Consider the following 24,882-nt stretch of genomic DNA (forward strand, 5'->3'; position numbering starts at 1 on the left):
ATCTAAGTAGCTCTGGACCACAACCACCACATTGGGCTAGCACTGAACCCAAGTTTACAGGCTGGGCTGTTAAGACTCCAGAACTGAGCTGGTGACAACCCTAGACAACAGCTGCACAATGCTCCTGCACTCTGAGACAGGTTATTTAATTTGGATACAGAGTCAGCTTGTATCTGACAGGGCATGCAATATATTCACCCCGCCTGAATCCCTGTGCTCCTGGATGTACAGTGTAAACATTAAATAGCTTTATCATGCTAACTCAGTATAGCTGAGCAGCTCTGCAGGTCATTCCTCAATACCCGTATAATATAGGATATCCCAGCCCTTCCCATTAATTGAGCTAACAAGCAGTTGTTGCATACAATCTTCTAACTATAATGGGAATAAAGAAAGGGGACGTGAGTTTCTTACCATCAATATGTTGATAAGAATCAAGGCTGGTGCCCACAGCTAATCAGAAACAAGCAAGAAAGTGACCATAATTCATATGGTGGAGAGAAGACTGAGAAAATTTGTGATTTACATCAGAAATAGTAAATTTCTTGAGTAACCAAGAAAATTAACTAGTTTTGTGCTTGAATTAGCAATAGTCACCATACAGCAAAAGTAATATCTACATTCTCTGCAATACTTCATACTTCACTTGCATAAAATGTATCCTGAACTCACCAGTAAAATAATTAAATTTAAAATAATTGTTTACATTTATATTTTAAAAGAAACCAAGAGTTTTGTGTAACGTGCAGAACTTTCTGTGCTGGGGGGGGATAATAATAAAAAAAAAAAATCCACACACCACCAAAAAAAAAAAAATCACAGTGCAAGTTGCTTGGCAATGTGAGGACATTTTACAGAGAGAAAAACCAGTATCAATACCAGTACTACAGGCAAAAGAACATCTTAGGAAGATTCCATAGTTTTAAAAAAGGGCTGCTTCACAAAAATCAATGCACTTTCCCCATAAGTTCACGATGGAAAATTCTATAATCAAGGCTTGCAGATTTGTAATGATGGTAGGTCAGCCCCATTTAAACAAGAGTGTTAAAAGATTGTTAAACTAATACAATTGCAATGTGAACTGTCTTAGTCTCATTCTAATCTACTGGTGTCACTTCCATTTAATCAAGATGGAAACTATGGGCAAATGTCAGTGCTATTTTTCACATGCCCCAACTTACTTTGTTCACAGTAGTTTTTAAAACTATGGCCAATCTGAAATGAGTACAAGATATTTCTAAAAGTGAGTTTGTTTTTTTTCCTAATCAATTCCTTCACTATCCAGCAGGTTGTCCAAGTTTTGATTTACTAAGAGTAAGACTATTTTGAATCACAGAATCATAGAATATCTTGAGTTTGAAGGGACCCATAAGGATCATCGAGTCCAACTCCCTGCTCCTCACAGGACTACCTAAAACTAAACCATATGACTAAGAGCATCGTCCAGACACTCCTTGAACTCTGACAGGCTTGGTGCTGACCATCCTCTCACTGAAGAGCCTTTTCCTAATGTTCAATCTAAACTCCCCCTGATGGAGCTTCATTCCATTTCCACATGTCCTATCACTGGTCACCAGAGAGAGGAGATCAGCATCTCCCCCTCTTCTGCCCCCCTTGAGGAAGTGGTAGACTGTGATGAGGTCACCCCTCAGCCTTCTCTTCTGCAAGCTGAACAAGCCAAGTGACTCTCAGCCACTCCTCCTAAGTCCTGCCCTTGAGACCTTTCACCATCTTGGTCACCCTCTAATAGTTTGATGTCCTTCTTATATTGAGGCGCCCAAAACTGCACACAGCACTCGAGGTGGGGCCACACCAGTGCAGTGTAGAGGGGGACAATTGCCTCCCCCAACCAGCTAGCTGTGCCGTGCTTGATGTACCCCAGGACCCAGTTGGCCCTTCTGCCTGCCAAGGCACACTGTCGACTCATATTCAACCTGCCATCAACCCAAATCCCCAGATCTCTTTCTGCGGGGCTGGTCTCCAGCCTCTCGTCCTCCAATTTGTACATATAACCAGGATTACCCCATCCCAAATGCAGAATCTGGCACTTGCTCTTGTTAAATTTTATATGGTTGGTGATTGCCCAGCTCTCTAGTGTATCCAGATCTCTCTGTAAGGCCTCTCTACCCTCAAAGCAGTCCACAGCTCCTCCTAGTTTAGTATCATCGGCAAACTTACTTAATGTATATTCGACTCCTGTGTCCAGATCATTTATAAAAACATTCAATAGCACTCGTCCTAAAATTGAGCCCTGGGGAACCCCACTGGTGACTGGCTGCCAGCCTGATGTAACCCCATTTACTATAACTCTTTGAGCCCAACCCATCAGCCAATTGTTCACCCATCATATTATGGACTTTTCTAGCTGTATGCTGGACATTTTGTCCAGAAGGATACTGTGAGAGACAGTATCAAAAGCTTTGCTAAAATCCAAAACCACCACATCTACTGGCTTCCCTTGGTCAACTAGATGGGTGACCTTGTCATAAAAGGAAATTAAGTTAGTTAAGCAGGACTTTCCCCTCTTGAACCAGTGCTGGCTATGACCAATGACTGAATTGTCTCTCAAGTGTTTTTCAATAACTCCCAGAATAACCTCCATAATTTTACCAGGCACTGAAGTGAGACTGACAGGCATGTAATTACCAGGGTCTTCCTTCTTACCCTTCTTGAAAACTGGGACAATAGTTGCCAGTTTCCAGTTGACTGGGAACTCTCCAGACTCCCAAGATCGTTGAAAAATAATGGAGAGGTCCCATGATAACATCGGCCAGCTCTTTCAGTACCCTAGGATGAATGCCATCAGTCCCCATAGACTTATGTGCATCCAGCTGGAGCAGCAAGTCTCGAACAAGTTCAGGGTCGGCTGGGAGTTTATCATCCCCCCAGTCATGGTCTTCCAAACACAGGTCTCCGAGGATCCCAGGGCCCATCATAGGTATTGAAGACAGAGGCAAAGAAGGCATTAAACGTCTCTTCTTTGTCTACGTCCCTATTTGTGAGGTGACTGACCTCATCAAGTAATGCACCAATATTATCTCTGATCCTCACTTTGAAGTGATTAAACAGAAGCATTGCTTGTTAGGACATAAGCCACAAGTACAGCAAACATTATTATTCATGCTCATCAAATCTACTTTTTTTGAAAGACTAGCTAATCAAATTATGCAATCACCAAGAGCCTGGCTATCAGATTTGTCAGAAAAGGCAAAAGGTTCTCCCCATTCCTAGTTCAAAGTTCTTTCATTGATACATAACAATGTAAGAAGCATGAAAGTAAGTAAAGTATCTACAACCTACAATATACTCTCTCAAGAAGGGTACACAAAGAATATATAATAGACAGCTAAAAAAAATAAACCCACATTAAACAGCGTCTTTGTTCTTAGTTTGAAAAAAGTTATGAGTTAGGTAACTGATGAGAGAAAAGAATGAGCTACAGCAGATGATTAAAAAAAGACACATGAAGTGTCAAAAAAGTTCAATACATCCTAACGGTTCTTGACCCTTATCTTTTTTTATATGCTCTTATAAAAACGTGCTTGAAAAAAAAAAATCAGTATTACAGGCTAAATTCAATGCATTTTTCTAAACTGCAAATTCAGAATAATCTAAGGAAAATTAATTGAAGTGTTAAGTCGGTCACTTTATGGCATGTTTAATAAGCCTCTATGCGAGTCCTTTCGCATACTAGGAATAAATACCTATATAGTTGCTCTAGTCCCCAATAAGAGGACAATATTAATGTTCCTAAGTTGACTCAAGTCACATGCACACCCACTGTAGTAGAAAACTAGGCTTCTAGTTGGAGAAGGAAGGGTGGAGTGGGACAGAGCCATGCCTCTTCTTGCATCTATGTGCAACTGTCACAGAAGTGGGAGCTGCTGCTGTATTATCTCCCCCACAGGGAGTGTAAGATAACATTTCCTTTTTTTTAAAAAAAAAAAGTTACCTTCACTTACAGTATGCCAGCTGCTGCAGAGTAACTGTAGATGTGCATATTGTTATCACACAACAAGCACAAGCTGTTTACTTGCTTATTCACACAGCCATTCTCCAAAAGCAAATCTGAATCCTGCTGACTCCACTTGTATAATTTCCCCAGATGCTTTCATCACTTTCTTTGTGCTAGCCCTGAAACGTATACAGAAGCATGGTGAGCTGGTCCAGGTAGGCCTCATCCTTCAAAATAACTTTTTCTTTTTAAGTCTGGGTTATTTTTCAGGGGATCAGCTCCCTGAAATATACAGATGTGTGGCCACCTAAGTCCTTGTGCTGGGCAGTAGGCTGTAACACAGCAGCTCAGATTTAGATTAGCTTAAGCCACCATGGATCAACACCAAGTCTTCTCCTGTCACTACTGGCAATTGTTTCACCTTAGAAGAATGCCCACCTATACGGTGCCCCTGAAACATAATGTAACTTATTAAGCATGGTTTTTAAGAGGCTACAGGATTAGGCTCACAAAAGAGTTCTCAGGAATAGTCAGACTTTGCCCAGACTTGTCTCAACCAGCCTAGAGCTTTCTTTTACTTGTTTAACTGTAACTGCTATTATGACTAGGTAACAATTACCTACTTTGTTTTAGTTTTTGCTCAGCTTTGTGCAATTGCGGGGTACAACACTGCTGTATTGATTTTTGTTACTAACAAGAATGAGATATCTCTGACTTCGAATAAAAACACAGCATAAATGATCAAATCTGATGAGAGCAGGAGCATGGGGTGATAGCAGAGCCCTTGAAAACACAGGCACAGGAAGATGCTGAAATGCCCCAGTGCTATAAACAACTGACCAGTAATCAAGTTCCGGTCATCAAATAAATGCAACTCTGAGAGGTGGGTAAAACCAGTTTTAGGATAACAAAGAAAAACTATTCAACACATGCAAAACACCATATACAGTAAATACAGATAAAGTGTGGAGTGCAGCAAAACAATGAAGAAAAAACAAGATGTGGATTTTTATATGCATTTCTATATGCAGACTCAGAGAAGCACAAAACCATCAGATCCTTTGCTGTGAGGAGTATGATGTTGAGATGCTGATGACTTACTTGAATTTGTCCCCTCTCCACTACCAAATTTAGCCAGTGGCCTTAGGACCCCAAGGGCTGTCCACATTTAGCCTGCACCCAGGGCTAAACAATAAACAGGTTTTCTATCACCCAGTGTCCCTTCCCCAAATGAGGAAGGGAATTGGGAAAAAGAGGGAGACTTGTAGGTTGAAGTTAAACAGATTTCATGAAATAAAGAAATCAATATAAATGACAACACAAAAGAGACAAAACTATACTTATCTACAGAGCACCAGCAAGTTGCTCCAGAAATCACAATCATTAGAAATGAGGAAGAGGAGGGAAGAGACAAGGAGAGCAGGAAAAGCCCCACCTCCTCCCAGCAAGCCCTCTCTTTTATAGTGAGCTTGATGTCAATGATATAGAATACACCTGTGGGCCAACCTGGGTCAGCTGCCCTGGATTTAACTGCTGAGGGCCTTGATCACCATGGCTGGCCACAAGCTGAAACCAAATCCCAATGAAACCAGGACAAGGGCCAGCAAAAAGGTGAGTATAACATCAGGGAAAGGGTGCTATCAGAAACAAAGTAGAAACATTAGAAGCTTTGTGTCTATTAATTTTAACTGTATATAATTTGAACTGTGTTAGTATCATTATAACTGAACTAATATCCAGTGGGAATTTAAGAAATCTACTCTTTAACTTGGATGCAACAAGCAGTAAAGAAATTGCTCACACAGGATAACAACACTACTAACTTCTAATCTCTTGTTCTCAGCTCTCAGACTCATTTGAACTGCAGCAGCAGAGAAATTCAGACGAAGAACATGCAAGCTACTCTCAGAGCTGGAAGCACTAAGGACAGTGGTATACAGACACTGAGCTAGCTCCATGCTAGCATCATTAAACCACTTCCAGGTCCAGGGGGACGTAGCCACATGGTACAGCATTCACCATATGAACACAGAGGCCTGCACCAGTTCTGACTGGGATCTCCACACAGTTGTTCATTGCCTAGTGTAGACTTTCCCTCTCTGTTTCCCAGTCTATAAACATGAGAAAAAAAAAGCTTGTTCAGGTAATTTTTGTGATGATTTATTATTAAGCAATGGTCATCTGAAGTGCTGTTCAGTATTACCACAAACTTCTCTCAGTAAAGCTATCAAACAGCAGCAATAAGCCAGTACAGAAACTTCCACAAATTACAAATTCTACAAAAGTAAAACTGTGTCTTATTAGATTGTGGTGAGTTGATGCTGGCTGGTAGCCAGATGCCCACCAAGCTGCTCTATCACTCCTCAACTGGGCAGGGGGAGAAAATACAACAAAAGGCTCACAGGTTGAGATAAGAACAGGGAGATCGCTCAATTACCATCACAGGCAAAACTGACTCAACTTGGGGAAATTAGTTTAATTTATTGCCAATCAAAAGTCAGAGTAGGGTAATGAGAAATAAAACCAAATCTTAAAACACCTTCCCTCCCCAGTCTTCCCTTCTTACCGGGCTCAACTTAACTCACAATTTTCTCTGTCTCTTCCCCTGAGCAGCGCAGGGGGACAGGGAATGGGGGTTGTGGTCATTTCATCGCGTATTGTCTCTGCTGCTCCTTCCTCCTCACACTCTTCCCCTGCTCCAATGTGGGGTCCCACCCACGGGAGACAGTCCTCCACAAACTTGTCCAACATGGGTCCTTTCTACAGGGTGCAGTCCTTCAGGAATGGACTGCTCCATCGTAGGGTCCTCCACAGGCTGCAGGTGGATATTTGTTCCACCGTGGACCTCCATGGGCTGCAGGGGGACAGGCTGACTCACCATGGTCTTCACCACAGGTTGCAGGGGAATATCTGCTCCGGTGCCTGGAGCACCTCCTCCCCCTCCTTCTTCACTGACCTTGGTGTCTGCAGAGTTGTTTCTTTCACATATTCTCTCTCCTCTGGCTGCTGTTGCTCAGCAGTTTTTTCCCTTTCTTAAATATGTTATCACAGAGGCACTACCACTGTCGCTGATTGATTGGCTCAGCTTTGGCCGGCGGCAGGTCCGTCTTGGAGCCAGCCTGCACGGGTTCTATCGGACACAGGGGAAGCTTCTGGCATCTTCTCACAGAAGCCTGTAGCCCCCTCCTCCACTACCAAAACCTTGCCATGCAAACCCAATACATAGATACAACAGTTTTCTCAAAAGTATCTAGACATCAATAAATTATACTTTTGGCTGACAGAAAGAATACAGAGACTGAAAAAAAATGTTTACCTAAGTAAATCCAGTTTTCCCCCACATCAGAATACTTTGTCTACAAAAACTGACACAAACCACCATCTACTTACAAATACAAAGAGAACATTTACAATGTTCCCGTCCAGGAAAGCCAGTAACCATAACACAGGTCATGAAAGGGACCCAAAGCAAGAAGCAGTCACCAAGCCACTCAATTAGACCACACTAAAACTTTCTAGCTTAAAAATAACACACAAGTTCACGATTTGCACACCCTGCAGAGTGACAGGAAACAGGACCTTACAATCATATAATCAGTTTCTTGCTTGCAGCAGCACTTGAGAACTGCTCCCCATTTTGAGTTTTGGGGTTTTTTTTTTTTGAGAACTCAAAGTGTCTTTATCTAGCATAAACATAATGATAACCCTGTATCCATTTTACTTTTCCAGTCTTGAAGTCCAAAAGCTAATCAGGTATTAGAATGTACTCATTTTACTAACTGAATTTAAATAAGTCATAATACAAAGTTGATTGCACAAAACTGGACTGTTTAACATCCTGATCCAGCACACATACTAATTCCTGTCTCTGCCTGAGCCAGTGCAGTCTTTGTAGGGTGCAGCCTTAATAAACCCCACTGTGACCAAATAACGTCAAAGCCTTACACTTACAGTCATAATAAGAGGAATTCTGATAAACTGCAACTTTTCTTAAAAATGAAGACTGTGTTAAAACTAGACAAAACCAAGACTCAGGTATTGAACTTACCATCAGTTTTGCAGTGTGAACTATTGAATCAGAAATATCCCGTTCAACATTTGTTTTGGTAAAATAGGTAAGACTTCCTGCCTCTGCGAGGTATACGGCGAGACTGCCTGTACACTGACGGGGCAGCGTGACAAAAACCCCCGTTTAATTGCGGTCTCGGGAAAGAAAGGCCTTTTCCTGACGATGGTGCGCAAGGGGAAGAAACCAGCAGCCATGGCAGAACTTGTGCCACGGCCGCCCTCCAGCACACCTCGGCAGCCCCACCTCAGCGCAACAACAATCCCCAGACTCCGCAGCAGGCACGGCCGCAAGCGCACGAAGCCCCGCTCGCAGCTCCTCCGCTCAGCCCGGCGGAGCCCCCGGGGGCCGCGGCGGCGGCAGGGCCCCCTCCCCGCTCAGGACGACGGGGGACTGCCCTCAGAGCTCACAGCAGAGCGGGGCCGAACCCGCTCCCGCTCTCCGCTCGCCCCCTCAGGAGCGGCGGGACCGCACTCAGCCTCCCCCAACGGCTCCCCCCTCCCCGCGGGCGCACTCACCGCCTCACGACGCCGGTCTTGATCTTGATCTGCCTCAAGCGCGGGTCAGCCATGACGGAGCTGGTAGAGGAGCAGCGCGGACTGGACCCTAGCGGCGCAGGGACAGAGAATACGGCGCAACGCCGTGACTGCTCAGCCCGATCCCGCGCATGTGCCAAGCCGCCAGCCTGGGTGGCACCACCAGGAGCAGGAGCAGGAGCAGCAGCGGGAGGGGGGCGGGGCTCCGCGCCCCTCCCCCCCCGCCCGGTGGAGGTGTCCCCATAGCGACCAGCGAGGGCCGGGGCGGGTTCTGCGGGCGCGCAGTAGTTTGCGTGGGGCTGCGACCGCCCCTCGAGCGGCCCAGTGTAATTCACCATTTCTTCATAAGCACACATGCAAAAAAAGTCTGAATCTACCCTCAGGTGCAGCAATAGTTGTTATTCTGAGGTAGAAACAAAAGGCAACATTAGCACTGGCAGCTCAGCTCTAGAGTTATAACCTATTGATGGTTCAAGGGCTGTTTTCCTTCATGCTTATACTTAGTTGAGACTAACCATTTAAGGGGTCAAATTCTAGAAAAATAATCCTTTGAGTCTGTGTTTGAAAGAACTTTCCCTGAATGATCATTTAAATCAATAAGAAGGAAAAAAAATAGGTTCAATAAATAAATAAGAAAGATAAATACAGCTTCGGTGGAGTACAGTTCAGGAAGGTCTGTATAGACCTTTTGTTTTTCAAATCCTTTTGTCCTGTGTTAGTCACTTGCCTTGACTCTTGACACTATTAGTGACCAATACCTCTTGAGAAAAAACAGCTGCGAGGGAGGATGTCATATTCCTTTTGATAACGTGCCAGTTATAGGTCATTAGCCAGCAGCCATAGGAGTGCAGCTGGCACTATTGAGCCCCCTTCAGACATGGTATAGGGAGGGCCAAGATCGCTCAAGTCCACGGAGTTGTGTCTTATTCACAGAGGAGGACGAACATGACCCCTGTTACAGAGCCCAGCAAACCTCCCCAGGGACCCGTGAGCTGGGCCAGCCCAAATACAGCCTTGGCTTGGCAGGTTGTCTCTGTAGGAAGACGTAGGTCTTAAAATCAACAGCCTGCATAACACCATGAATGACTGTGACCTGGAGACAAGTTTACAGATGTATTATTTATTTGATATGCAAACCTGACATCACTCATGCAGGAAGAAGATGAAGCAGAGCAGCATTCTGGCAGGCATAAGGGAAAACGTGGCCCCTTGCTTTGACAGAAACCCAAATCTTATTCATCCAGCTTTAGAAAGTTGTATCAATTCATGCTGGGGATGAAGCTGTTCTCTAAACAATTCCAAGGCAGCACGATTTCCACTTATGCTACATACCCTTTGGAAATACAGACCTGTACAAGGGAAGCTGCATTACCACTGTGCACCTACACAACAATTAATTTTTCAAAAATAGTCCTTGATGTCATTTCTGTATTTGACATAGTTGTTCCATAAACGAGGAGGCCAACAACAAATAACAGTATGAAAATAAAAATTGCCTAAAAGCAGCAGTATTAAGAAAAGTAACTCATGTTTTCAAGTGCTACAAATGTTTTATTTCTAGCCCTGAAGCATTAAGTCATGTCACTGACAGTGTTCAGGCTCAGCTACTGAATTTTAGAAGTAGAATACAATTGTTTTCTTACACCTAATTCAGATAGCTAAACAGATTATAACATATCAAATCTGAGTTAATATTTAAGCATGTATGATGATAACATGAAAAAAGTGTTACTGGTGGATGCTGAAGTATATTTTAAAATGTGTCTAAAAGCATGATCTACTTTATTATTAATAAAAGTTGGTATTAGTACCTGAAAATGATAAAGTAACACTTAAAATTAGTTATCTTATTTCTAAGGGTCTGGATAACTGGATATCCAGGAAAGTATGCATAATGCTTTCCAAGACAGACACTCCTTTTTTAATTAAAGGTTTGTTGGCTTTTTTTCCAGAACTCCTTTGAAATGATTTCTAGTTGTAGATATGTTTCCATGTGAATTAGTGAAGTTACACCAGAGGTGAATACACTCCATTATGAAGATTGTGAACCCTATTGTACCTTTTGAATGGTACAGAAACTTTAGATTCTTCCATGAATTTTGGCAGCATTCTACTTGTGTTGCATCTGGTTGAATGTTTTTCATAAGATCTATTAGTCCTAAGTCATTATGTGCGCACTGTTGCATGGAGTCGGGTGCCTAAACATAATGCTGACATACCTATGCTGACATACAGAGCAAATCATTCTGTACGTGGGACCCTTATATGTATCTTTCCGTATTCTCCTGTATTACTTCCTCCCAGCATCTCAAATGTAAAGCTGCAACTGCTGTGAATGACTTCCTTCCCTCTGACCATTGTCATCTGGTCATCTCAGCTTTCATCTGGCTCCACATAAGGAATACTTCCAAGGCAGTTTGTTACGTGTTTTGCACAAATCTACTCAAGCGGGTGCAATTGTCACTGCTGATGTAATTCTGTCTAAAAAATCCAGCTAAATCTTGTTTATTTATTCCAGATAAGAGCACACTTAGTGATTACTGCTCATTTCCATTTCATTTAAGAACAAAGGACTGGAAGCAGCTAATCAGACTGATGAGCTCAGGTCTTTACACACATAAACAACTATATAATAGATGTTTGATCTGAAATATTCACAGTGCACCCATTTCGCTTGCAAGGGAGCACACCAGGCTGGAAAGCACTTCCTACAACTCATAACAATCTCTGTTAAAGACTAGCTAAGAAGTTAATGCCACACATATGCTTCACTACTGTGAGAGACTGAAATGTAAAGCGATTGTCTCAAAGTTTGCTTGTGTGCCCTGGTTTGACTGATAAAATGGCGGAACTGTGGAATCCACAAGCTTGTTGATGCAGCACACCACTCTTCTGCTTATCAGTCGCCGACCATTGTCCTGGCTGAGCAAGCAGCCCACCAAGAACATCCTGTTTACTCAAGTGATAAGCGAGGCCTAAGGTGCGTAAACAGCGCATGAGATGTATGCGCATATGCAAAACTATAACCACACCGTTGCCAAGACACCGTTGTCAAGATGACGAAACCCACTCCCTTACCTACATGGTATAAAGGAAGACCACCCCTGAGACATGGTGCCGGACCACCACCAGAAGACCGAACACCGAAGACAAACAGAGGACCTGCGGGACACCACTGGATCCTGGGTGGTGACTATCCTATCCTTGCTATACTGTCCATAATCTCAGCTTATTTTTCCTTCTGTCTCTTGGTTTCTTTTCCGTGTCTTTCCTTCTCTTTCACAAAATATCGTTATCCACTTATCATTCTCCAAGTAAACATAGCCAACTGTGAATCAATACAGTGCCTCATTTGTGCTTTATCTTTGTCTCAAGAATCAACTAAGAACCCTTTCATAGGGGAGGGGAATCCCTGCTCCCGAGTGCACCGTGAGGGAAAGGGGGGGAAATTATTTTTAGGGGGCTCTAACCCATACGGGTGGGGCTGACCGTGGAGTTTTTAGGGGGCTCCGACCTGCGGGCGGGTGGGGGCTGAACATGGAGGTTTTAGGGGGCTCTGACCCGTGCCGGCTGGGCAGGGCTGACCGAGGAGGGCTGCGATCTGATCCATCGTAGCTGGTGACCCCCCCTCCAGGGGAACCATATTGGTTCTTGACAACCACAAGAAAAGATTAGACGGACTTAAAGGCATTGCTATATGCCACAAGTCCCTCTGATATGGGCAATTGCAAGTTAATAGGTCTCCCAATCAAAGACTACCCTTAATGAAACACACAATTTCTAAGCTGTACAAATAGTAAATCTCATTAATCCCGTATTCTCATCATATCACTTCCTCCCCTTTAAATTCAAGACGTTTCCTTGGCTTTAGTAAGGGAGTTCCTGAAATAACAGGGTGTATTGGGTTTGCATGGCAAGGTTTTGTAAGTGGGGGGGCTACAGGGGTCGCTTCTATGAGAAGCTGCTAGAAGCTTCCCCTATGTCCGATAGAGCCAGTGCCAGCCGGCTCCAAGACAGACCTGCCGCTGACCAAGGCTGAGCCAATCAGCGACAGCGGTAGCACCTCTGTGATAACATATTTAAGAAGGGGGGGAAAAGCCATGCACAATTGCAGCCGGAAGAGAGGAGTGAGAATATGTAAGAGAAACAACTCTGCAGACACCAAGGTCAGTGAAGAAGGAGGGGGAGGAGGTGCTCCAGGTGCCAGAGCAGAGATTCCTCTGCAGCCCCTGGTGAAGACCATGGTGAGGCAGGCTGTCCCCCTGAAGCCCATGGAGGTCCACGGTGGAGCAGATATCCACCTGCAGCCCATGGAGGACCCCACACCAGAGCAGGTGGATGCATCTGAAGGAGGCTGTGAGTCCATGGGAAGCCTATGCTGGAGCAGGCTCCTGGCAGGACCCATGGACCCGAGGAGGGAGGAGCCCACACTGCAGCAAGTTTGCTGGCAGGACTTGTGACCCCGTGGGGGACCCGCGCTGGAGCAGTCTGTTCCTGAAGGACTGCACCCCGTGGAAAGGACCCATGCTGGAGCAGTTCGTGAAGAACTGCAGCCCATGGGAAGGACTCACGCTGGAGAAGTTTATGGAGGACTGTCTCCCGTGGGAGGGACCCCACGCTGGAGCAGGAGAAGAGTGTGAGGAATCTTCCCCCTGAGAAGGAAGGAGCAGCAGAGACGACGTGTGATGAACATAGGGCTACAAAGATGATCAGAGGACTGGAGCATCTCTCTTATGAGGAAAGGCTGAGAGAGCTGGGTCTGTTTAGCCTGGAGAAGACTGAGGGGGGATCTTTTCAATACTTACAAATACCTTAGGGATGGGTGTCGAGACGATGGGGCCAAACTCTTCTCAGTGGTGCCCAGGGACAGGACAAGGGGCAATGGGCACAAAGTGAAACATGGGAAGTTCCATCTGTCCTGGTTTTGTGGGGATAAAATTTATAGAGTCACTTTTCTGTTACATTTTGTTTCAGTTTGTGGCCAGCTGTGGTATGGTGATCAAGGCCATTAGCAGTTAAATCCAGGGTAGCTGACTCGGGCTGGCCCACAGGTATATTCTATAACATTATCGTCATGTTCACTATAAATGGGAAAGCCGGGGGGAAGGAAGGAAGAAAGAAAAAAAAAATAAAAAATAAAAAATAAAAATAAATAAAAGGCAGGTGAGCAGGTGAGCCTCTTTGTTCTCTTCTCTTTTTCAGCAATGACTCCTATCCCTGGAGGGACTTGCTACCACTCTATGGGCTGAGTATAGCTTTCTGTCTTTTGTATTAGTATTGATGTTGGATCTCTTATTTTATTAAATCTGTTTAAAGTTTAACCCACGAGTCTCCCTCCTTTTCCCAATTCCCTTTCTCAGTTGGGGAAGGGACATAGGGTGAGAGAGCAACTGCTTATTGTTTAGCCATTGGTGCAGGCTAAATGAAAACAGTTTATTTGGCAGCTAATGTAAATAGCTCACCTGGGAGAACTGTAGACTTTTGAGCTAAGAGTCTTAGAGGGTTGAAGTTTTCACAGATTTGACTGCTTTTGTTATGAGCATTCATTATGTTGGTATTGGTAACACAGTTGCTGGGTGGAATTCTCTGGTGTTAGTTTTTACAGTTGCTTTTGTAGTGGTTAATCAAATTTGTGGCATTGCTGCTGTTTGTTACTGGTTTTGTGTGGTTTATCACTTCTGGGCATGGACTTAGAGGTATCACTCTGCTATGTTGTTTGGCATTGGTTTATGGTATAAATTCTTTTGGAACTGTGCCCATTTCTGATTTCTATGGAATGGGAGTGGGTGATGTACTTTCCTTATCCCTTAAGGCTGATCTCAATGGCTTTTGAGAATTTTGAATACCTTTGGGAGATTTCAGCCACCATGCTTGTGTTGTCAGGCCTTTTGAATGTCTTTTAGTTCTTGCTCTCGCTTAGAGTAAAATATTGGTATGGGGTGGATATAGCACAACTGCTGCAACTACTGTAACAGGCACCACAGCAGCCCTGGCCCCTACACCAGGCACCACAGAAGCTCCAGGTCCCATGACACACACTGCAGCTGCCCCAGCACCCATGACTGGTATTGCAGATACTCAGACCCTGATAGTTCCTACAGCAGGCCTCCTGGCTACCCCAGAGGCTATTCAGATCTCTGCACTGGGTACTGTGATTACCCAACTCCAGGAAGCACTTGCTGTGATTAACCAGACTTTGGTGACAAGGGCTGCAGCTAATCAGCCCCCAGTGATGGGTGATGCAGCTAACCTAGGGACTCAACCAGTGCTGGTATCGGTCACCCCTATACAGAAGACAAAATATACAAAAAGAGCAGATCGCGATGAAATACTAGGGGCATCATAGGAGAAGGAACCAGAAGTAACCACTCGATCCCTATCCCTGAGTGAGCTGCAAGATATATGTAAAGATTACAGCTGTCACGAAGGTGAGCAACTTGTTACTTGGCTGCTCTGCTGCTGGGATAATGGAGCTGATGGTTTCAAGTTAGAGGGTAGAGAAGCCAAGCAGCTGGGACCAATGGCTAGAGAAGTGGGTATTGATAGGGGTCTTGCAACTGGTGTACAGCCCCTCACTCTCTGGCGGTGATTCCTGCTAAGTGTGAGGAACAGGTATCCCTTTAGGGATGATGTCATATACCACCCAGGCAAGTGAACAACCATTGAGAGAGGTGTTAAGAATCTGAGGGAAATAGCTATGCGGGAGCTGATTTTTGTTGACCTGGATGACCTGTAGACACCACTAAATCCAGATGCACTCAGAGTCACCAGACCCATGTGTCACCGAAATAGGGAATAAAACCTCTTAACACCAATGTAGCATTAAGAAGCAGGCACATCTTTATTGCAGCGCTGGGCAGCACGGGGGGGTAGCCCCTCCAAAGTCGTGCGCACCTCCCTTGAGAAATCATTCTGTATTTATGTAGTAAAATGTTACATATTCGTTATAATTCTAAGAATTCCTATACATATGCATAACTTTTCCCCGAAAAGGTGGTCTTTATTATAATGAGTTCCAAGAAATCATTTCCGTAGTCTCCGCCTTTAACTCCTCCTAGTTGCGCATGCGTATTTTCTTCTGGTGGTCGTGGGCCGGGGTCTCCGCGATGAAGGCTGTATGTCTTCCTCGCTGTGCACTTTTCACCTCTCCTTCTTGCACAGGCGTATTAGCACCTTGGCTCTTGGTCAAACCTCAAGACCAGTTCTAGCTGGTTCCAAAGCAAGAAGTCCAGGTAACCCTATTGTATTCAACTAGTGTCCATGACAGTCTCTTAACAGCACAAAAGGTCCAGTAACTCACCTAATGGGGTTTCCACGGTAACCTATTAAAATTTAACAACCTATGGCTAACTCTACAGACTCTATAGCAAACACAGTACCCCTTTTCCCAGTATACCTATCTTACTAAACTTATCATTTTATGATTGAATTTGATTTTTTTTTTTGAGTATTGGTAACATTTCCCCCCTTTGAAAGTTTTGAAAATCACTTCAAGACTTTCACCTTTATCTCTAAAGCCTATCTATTAATACATCTTGTTGGTGGGAGCCTTAGACTCATTTATTTTTCATCTTTTGGTCTAGTTACTGCCTGAATGATCATCCGGTTGAAGGCAGTTTTGTTGTTTATTTGTTTCTTTATTGTCTGATTCATCCTTTCTACTTTTCCACTAAATTGTGGCCTCCAAGGTGTATGTAAATCCCAAGTAATTTCCAACACCTTACTGATATTTTGCACTACCTCTGCAATAAAATGTGGATCTCTATCTGAGGAAATTCCAATTGGTACACCAAATCTCGGAATGATTTCTTGTAACAACCATTTAATTACCTCTTTTGCTTGATTTGTCCAACAGGGAAAGGCTTCTGGCCATCCTGAAAAAGTATCAACCCCCACCAGAATGTATCGATACCCATTTTGTCTAGGTAATTCTGAAAAATCTATTTGCCAATAGTCTCCTGGTCCCATTCCTGATTTTAATATTCCCATTAGTTTAGTAGGAATTACTGCCATTAAAAAAGGTATCTTTCTTTGCTACTCTTTTAGCCATTCTGTCAGCCAATTTATTTCCTATTGTTTCCTTTGAATTTCCTGTCTGGCAGGTTTTACAGTGCATGATTGCTATATTAGCTATTTCTGGACTGCTTGTATTAATTTTAAAATTTTCTTCTTTGTATTTTATGCTTGTCCCCTGGGAGGATAGTAATCCTCTTTCTTTCCACAGAATTCCATGAACGTGTACTACACTGAAAGCATATTTTGAATCAGTCCAGATGTTTACTGGTGCTGAAATTATGCCCCAAAAGGCTCTATGGAACTGCTCAGAGACAAAGTTTAGTCTTTTAAGCAGCGAGGCATTTATTTCAGGCAACGTTGGGGAACCCCCGGCTCGTGCCGGACAAAAGAGTTCCGAAGCAGTCAGTGAAAATCAGACTATTTATACAATTTGCATAAGAGATTACAACATCTTTACATGCATAAACAGCTGACAGCGGCGGCAGCAGCGACAGCGACTGAGGTGAGGGCGACATCGGGCCGTAACCGGGCGGTTTTCATACTTTGGGCCCCCCGAGCAGCAGCCCCGAGCTGCTTTCCCACGCCCCCCCCGCCCCGGACCCGGGAGTTCCCAGCAACGAATCAGGAGAGCACCACCCCCTGTTGATTGGGTGATAAAAAGGTTCCTGGAGGACAGGGACTAGTCCCTGCTCAGAGGGGAGAGGGTGAGCCAGCAGTGACTGGGTGTGTCCCAGGGCGGGAGAGACTGCAGCTGTTTGCAGCTCATTGGGGAGGGCGCTGACTCCCTCCCAGTGCACAAGGCGAGGAAGGCGCCAAGGAGCTGTGATCCAGGGGTGTCACCAACAGGTATTTCCCAGCTCAGTGAAAGAACAATGGTATCTACCTGGCGGAAGAAGATCAAAATGGATGTGGGAACCCAGACAGAGCTCCCACGGAAGGAGGCAATGGTGCAGGTCGTAGGCTGCAGGGAATGCTACAGCGTCTCTGTGGTGTCAGGGGGCTGTGTGCGCTGTGAGCAGGTAGATGATCTGCTCGGCTGAGCGGCACAGCTGCAAAGCCAGGTTGAAAGGCTTCAAGCTGAAGTAGAAAGGCTTAGGAGCATTCGGGAGGCTGAAATGGAGATAGACTGGTGGAGCCAGGCTCTGCCTTCCCTGCAACAAAAATGGGAGCACCTGCCGGAGAGCTCCCAGGATTGAGGGACCCCTGTACTCTGCCCCTCTCAGGTGGAAAACAATAACCTAGAGGAGAGGAGTGAGTGCAGGCAAGTCTATGGCCGTGGCAAAAGGCGAGTGTCCTCCTTGCCTACCTTGCCTCTACAGGTGCCTCTGAGCAATAGATATGAAGCCCTAGTGGAATACAGCCGGTCCAATGGGGATGTGGTGGAGAGGCAACCTATATCAGAGGTCCCACCACAGTCAGAAAAACCTGACAGGCGTATAGCTACCTCCTCCACAAGGAAGAAGAGAAGAGTTTTAGTGGTTGGAGACTCCTTCCTAAAGGGATCTGAGGGCCCAATATGCAGAGCTGACCCCCATCACAGGGAGGTCTGCAGTCTGCCTGGAGCCTGAATCAGGGATATCACCAGGCAACTCCCCAACCTGGTGAAGGCCACAGACTACTACCCCCTGCTGATCTTCCAGGCAGGTGGGGAAGAAGCTGCATCCCATAGTCTGAGGGGGATGAAGAAAGACTACAAGGCCCTAGGACGGTTGGTGAAAGAGTCTGGGGCACAAGTTGTTTTCTCCTCCCTCCTTCCATTTTCAGGGGATGACGTGGGATGGAATAGTAGGATTCTCTCTATTAATGCCTGGCTACGAGACTGGTGCTACAGGCAGGGCTTTGGGTTCTTTGATAATGGCTGGTTTTATAAGACACCAGGCGTGACCGTAATACATGGGAAAGGTTTATGTCGTAGGGGCAAAAGGGTTCTGGGACAGGAATTAGCAGGGCTCATTCGGAGAGCTTTAAACTAGATTCGAAGGGGGATGGGGTAGTAGCTGGGCTTGCACCACTGGGGCAACGCTCTAGTGTTGAGGTAGACCAGGAGGCCTCCCATCCCCCTGGGGTGAAATCGGTGTGCTCAGCTCGCTCCCTGAAATGCCTGTACACCAATGCACGCAGCATGGGGAATAAACAGGAGGAGTTAGAAATCCGTGTTCGGTCGGGGGGCTATGATTTAGTGGCAATTACAGAGACTTGGTGGGACGCCTCGCATGACTGGAATGTGGTCATGGATGGCTATGTCCTGTTCAGGAAAGACAGGCCACTAAGGAGAGGTGGTGGAGTTGCTCTTTATGTGAGTGAGCAGCTAGAATGTATTGAGTTCTGTCCAGGGGCGGATCAGGAGCGAGTTGAGAGTTTGTAGGTGCGAATTAAGGGGCAGGCTGGCAGGGGTGATACTGTTGTGGGTGTCTATTACAGGCCACCAGATCAGGATGAGGAGGGTGATGAGGCCTTCTACAGGCAGCTGAAAGCAGTCTCGCAATTACAGGGCCTGGTTGTCATGGGGGATTTCAACTACCCTGATATTTGCTGGGAGGCCTACTCAGCCAGCCATCCTCAGTCCAGGAGGTTCCTCCAGTGCATTGATGATAACTTTCTGATGCAAATGGTGGATGAGCCAACTAGGAGAGGAGCGCTGCTGGATCTTATCCTCACTAACAAGGAGGGTCTGGTTGAAGAGGTGAAGGTTGAGGGCAGCCTTGGTTGTAGTGACCATGAGATGGTAGAGTTCAGGATCTCATGTGGCAGGAACAGAATAGCTAGCAGAATCACAACCCTGGGCTTCAGTAGGGCCAACTTTGGCCTTTTCAAGCAATTGCTAGGGGAAATCCCATGGGACAGGGTACTAGAAGGTAAGGGGGCCCAAGATAGTTGGTTAGCACTCAAGGACTGCTTCTTCCAAGCTCAAGATCAGAGCATCCCAGCAGGTAGGAAGTCAAGGAAGGGTACCAGGAGACCTGCATGGTTAAGCAGGGAACTGCTGGGCAAATTCAAGTGGAAGAAGAGGGTGCACAGATCATGGAAGGAGGGGCTGGCCACTTGGGAGGAATATAAGTCTGTTGTCAGAGGATGTAGGGAGGCAACTAGGAAAGCTAAGGCCTCCTTGGAATTAAACCTTGCAAGAGAGGTCAAGGACAACAGAAAGGGCTTCTTCAAATACATTGCAGGTAAAGCCAACACTAGAGGCAATGTAGGCCCACTGATGAATGAGGTGGGGGCCCTGGAGACAGAGGATAAAAAGAAGGCGGAGTTACTGAATGCCTTCTTTGCCTCTGTCTATACTGCTGGAGGCTGTCCTGAGGAGCCCCGGACCCCTGAGGCCCCAGAAGAAGTCAGGATAGAGGAGGAATCTGTCTTGGTTGATGAGGGCTGGGTCAGGGACCAATTAAACAATCTGGACGTCCATAAATCCATGGGCCCTGATGGGATGCACCCGCGGGTGCTGAGGGAGCTGGCGAAGTCATTGCTAGGCCACTCTCCATCATCTTTGCTAAGTTGTGGGCAACGGGGGAGGTGCCTGAGGACTGGAGGAAAGCGAATGTCACTCCAGTCTTCAAAAAGGGCAAGAAGGAGGACCTGGGTAACTATAGACCGGTCAGCCTCACCTCCATCCCCGGAAAGGTGATGGAACAACTTGTCCTTGGTGCTGTCTCTAGGCACATCAAGGATAGGGGGATCATTAGGGGCACTCAGCATGGCTTCACCAAGGGGAAGTCATGCTTAACCAACTTGATAGCCTTTTATGAGGACGTAACCTGGTGGATAGATGATGGTAAAGCTGTGGATGTGGTCTATCTTGATTTCAGTAAAGCGTTTGACATGGTCTCCCACAGCATCCTCGCAGCTAAACTGAGGAAGTGTGGTCTGGATGATCGGGTAGTGAGGTGGATTGTGAACTGGCTGAAGGAAAGAAGCCAGAGAGTGGTGGTCAATGGGACAGAGTCCAGTTGGAGGCCTGTGTCAAGCAGAGTCCCTCAAGGGTTGGTACTGGGACCAGCACTATTCAATATAGTCATTAATGACTTGGATGAGGGAATAGAGTGCACTGTCAGCAAGTTCGCTGATGACACCAAACTGGGAGGAGTGGCTGACACACCGGAAGGCTGCGCAGCCATTCAGAGAGACCTAGACAGGCTGGAGAGTTGGGTGGGGAGAAATTTAATGAAATATAACAAGGGCAAGTGTAGAGTCCTGCATCTGGGCAAGAACAACCCCATGTACCAGTACAAGTTGGGGGCAGACCTGTTGGAGAGCAGCGTAGGGGAAAGGGACCTGGGGGTCCTAGTGGACAGCAGGATGACCATGAGCCAGCAGTGTGCCCTTGTGGCCAAGAAGGCCAATGGCATCCTGGGGTGTATTAGAAGGGGTGTGGTTAGCAGGTCGAGAGAGGTTCTCCTCCCCCTCTACTCTGCCCTGGTGAGGCCGCATCTGGAGTATTGTGTCCAGTTCTGGGCCCCTCAGTTCAAGAAGGACAGGGAACTGCTAGAGAGAGTCCAGCGCAGAGCCACGAAGATGATTAAGGGAGTGGAACATCTCCCTTATGAGGAGAGGCTGAGGGAGCTGGGTCTCTTTAGCTTAGAGAAGAGGAGACTGAGGGGTGACCTCATTAATGTTTATAAATATGTAAAGGGCAAGTGTCATGAGGATGGAGCCAGGCTCTTCTCAGTGACATCCCTTGACAGGACAAGGGGCAATGGGTGCAAGCTGGAACACAGGAGGTTCCACATAAATATGAGGAAAAACTTCTTTACGGTGAGGGTGACTGAACACTGGAACAGGCTGCCCAGAGAGGTTGTGGAGTCTCCTTCTCTGGAGACATTCAAAACCCGCCTGGACGCGTTCCTGTGTGATATGGTCTAGGTAATCCTGCTCCAGCAGGGGGATTGGACTAGATAATCTTTCGAGGTCCCTTCCAATCCCTAACATTCTGTGATTCTGTGATATTCATATTATTGCAACATCTAATTATAATATTCATAGCAGGCGGAGTTAAGGCGGAGTTATAGGCGTGGTCTTCAATTTGGGGAGATTTTGAGGGGTCGTTCCGTTCTTCAGCTTCATGAACCCAGTGTCCTTTCATCATCGTCTTCATAAACTCTTGAACTCTCCCTAATTTGGATGGTTTCCCTATGCATTTGGCAAGGATTCCTAGTGTCTTGGCAAGAATACTTGATTTCTTGGCTCATCCCTTTTCTTATCCCCCCTTTTTTGTATATGCTAGCATTTTTCAGCTTTCTCTGTTCCTGCACCATGTCATAGCGTCCTGTTTCCCAGTGAATTATTACCTCCGCTGTTAATACTAAATTCTCTAAGTTTTTGCTTAAAGCCTGCATTTAAACTTTAACTCTCTGATTCCTGTATTGTTACACTGTATTCGCTTTCCTGGCTTCATTTCCCCCCTTTTCATAAAACTTACAAATTCTTTCGTCAAGTTCTAATCCTAGAGGGCGTTGCTACACCTGTACCATTGCCCAGATTATTTGGGTTTTCTTGATTATAGACTTTAATTTGTACCACAGGCATATATTCAAGAGAGTTAACAAGAGCATGGCTATGGTTATAATTGATATTGGGTGTATCAGGTAGTGAAAAACTTGTGCCACTGTTGGGGAATATCCTGTGAAGATATCCCACCAGTGATGCTGACCTACTTGTGCAACTTTTGTTAGGATATTCTTTATACCTTCCGAGTTATGTTCTACCTGCCAAAGCATACGTTGAGCTGTTTGGTTCACCTCCTGAACTAACTTCTCCATTTCAGGATGCACGAGCATTGCCTTGAGAAGCTTAGTATCCATACCTATCTGTAGCTTTGGTATCTCATGATATAAAGTATATCCAGCTTCGATTAACTGCTGGGTAGTTATGGGAGCAGTATAGTTGAAGTCACAGCCTATAATTGTAGTGAAGTTACTTACACAAAGGTTAGTATCATTAGTCGTTTCGTGACAATTATCTATGATAACATCCTTGCAAGCGGTTCTAATACAAGCGCATCCATTTCCTATATAAAATACTTGTGACCGGGTTCTATTGTGTGGAAGCATTTCAAAGGTACATGCGCTGTCTTCAGCATCTAAGCATAAATCTTCAGCTTCTATAATGGCATTTTCACAGATATAACCTAATTGTCCTTTAGGGATACATGCTTCTGTACTAACTGACTGCCACTTGTTCTTAATACTGTTATAATTTGCCCATATGTTATGGTCTACAGGTTTGACAATGATGTTCTGATGTATAGCTCCTAATGTTAGAATAGGAAATATAGCCCTTTCTTCTGCAGCGCTAATAGTAAGGACATAAATCTCAATGTGTTCGTACTGTGGATCATAAGTAAAGTTTACTAGTTGCCACCAAGCTTGGTGGTCTTTTTCAAGTTGTGTAGTGGAGCTATCTTTTAGTATTATCTCCCTTATTTCTTGAGGTAATATGCCTGACATTCCTTCTCTCAATATTCCTGCTGCCACTGATTGTACCCATTGTTGCGTCTGAACGCACTGGATAGCAAGTGCAATTTCTTTGCTAATATCTCCGGTATAATCAGCAATTTTTATGAAATCTTCAGCGGTGTGGTTGGCTACTAAGGTCATCAATTTAACTACCAGTGATTGTGTTTCTGCTAGTGTGAGCATAGATGAACTTAAAGGCACTTTAAGCTTTCCCAAATTAGAAGTGACGGTACTTAACTTATTTACTAATACTTCTTGATCTATTGTGTTTAATATGCCAAACCCTGTGCCAACCCATCCACTTATATCTCTTTGTGTTCGTCTGTGGTATGACCTGGTTGCTAACGAAGCGTTCCAGCCTTTGAGGCTTTGCTGTATGAACGGTTGACAATCTTTTTGTAAATGTGTAATGTCTGTCTGAATGTTTATCTGCACTTTCTTCAGAGAATACGTGGGATCTAACAGCAGCTTTAATTCGTTCGATTGTCTTATCACCTGAGGCCCTATAAAAGTTGAATTATGTATTTCTCTACATTCTAAAGATGGTTTCATATGGGTCTTCATATGGGTATATGTCTGTTGGGAGTTTCATGGCTTGCTCAAAGCCTCTAGTGGTTACAATGCCTTGTTCGCCAATAGGTTCAAGAATCTTGGCTTCTCTGCTGCATGAAAACCACGTTAATCGGTCTAGCTTGAATATTATTTCACACTGTGCCCTGCCTCCTTCAATACTATCCCACTGACACGAGATTGGTCCTTTCCTTTGAATCCAGACAATGGGTTCTTCACCTTTTACCTGGCTGTAAGTAGCTAAGTTCTGCCTAGGGACTTTGTGCCCAGATGCAATTGTCAGTGTTAGTCTGTTTGTTTTTCCCACTAGGGCATCGAGTTCTCGACACCCTATTTGAATTTGGTCTCCCTTTTGTGCTTCAAAAGAGTTTTTGCTATCCCATTCATCTATCGTATAAGGTTGATTGTTATGTAAAACATAAATCTCAAATTCTGGGTGAGGGGCAGAGGTTGGTAGTGCGCGTGCACTAGACCACGGTCCTCCTGGAGTAGGGTCTTGGGATAATACAATACTTATCAAAAGTCCAATGGTCAGCGCTGAAAGGGTTTGAGAGGGAGCTGGATTCATGATGTCGGGTCTTCTTGCTTATCTTCTGGAGCTTTCTTGACTCGAGAATAGTGAATCCATGTGGGCCGCTCCTTGATCCGAATCGCGGTGAAGGTGGTCAGCAGCACTTGGAAGGGTCCCTCCCACTTTTCTTGCAGGGGTTTTCCTAAAAGATTCTTAACATACACCCAATCACCGGGATTAAACGGATGTAGTTTACAGTTAGGTTGTTTGGGTTGATGTTCTATTACTAGTGTGGCATTTTTATCAAAATATTTTCCTACTGCAATTACATAATCATGTATATATTGATTGCCTATTTAGTCTATAGCATCGCTATTTACAATTTGCATAGCATAAGGTCTACCATACAGGATTTCAAACGGGCTCAACTTTTCTTTTGATCGAGGTTTGACCCTCAATCTAATCAGAGCAATAGGCAAAGCCTGATACCATTGTAAACTAGTTTCTTGGCATATTTTAGCAATTTGTTGTTTGATAAGATGATTCATCTTTTCTACTTGCCCACTGGCTTGTGGTCTGTAGGGTGTATGCAACTGCCATTTAATCTGCAATGCTTTGCTTATTGCTCTCATGACCTTTGCACAAAAAAAATGTGAACCTCTATCTGAAGAGATACTTTTTGGTACCCCAAACCGTGGTATGATTTCATTTAACAAAACTTTAGTTACCTCCCTCTCTCTGTTTGTCCTGCAGGGGAATGCTTCAGGCCACCC

The 24,882-nt window shown here is 45.1% G+C and overlaps 1 protein-coding gene across 1 annotated transcript in view; it reads right to left on the bottom strand.

The window, feature by feature from the left end:
- Positions 1-8,677, bottom strand: part of LOC137677123 (tubulin-specific chaperone A-like) — a 47,522-nt gene extending 38,845 nt beyond the window's left edge. Inside the window, exon 1 of the mRNA XM_068424313.1 lies at positions 8,540-8,677. Coding sequence (XP_068280414.1) covers positions 8,540-8,592 — 53 coding nt within the window. The 5' untranslated portion in view covers positions 8,593-8,677. The remainder of the gene's footprint in view (positions 1-8,539) is intronic.
- Between the last annotated feature and the right edge of the window lie 16,205 nt (positions 8,678-24,882).

The sequence above is a fragment of the Nyctibius grandis genome (genome assembly GCF_013368605.1).
Source record: "Nyctibius grandis isolate bNycGra1 chromosome W unlocalized genomic scaffold, bNycGra1.pri SUPER_W_unloc_1, whole genome shotgun sequence".
Lineage (NCBI taxonomy): Eukaryota > Metazoa > Chordata > Aves > Nyctibiiformes > Nyctibiidae > Nyctibius > Nyctibius grandis.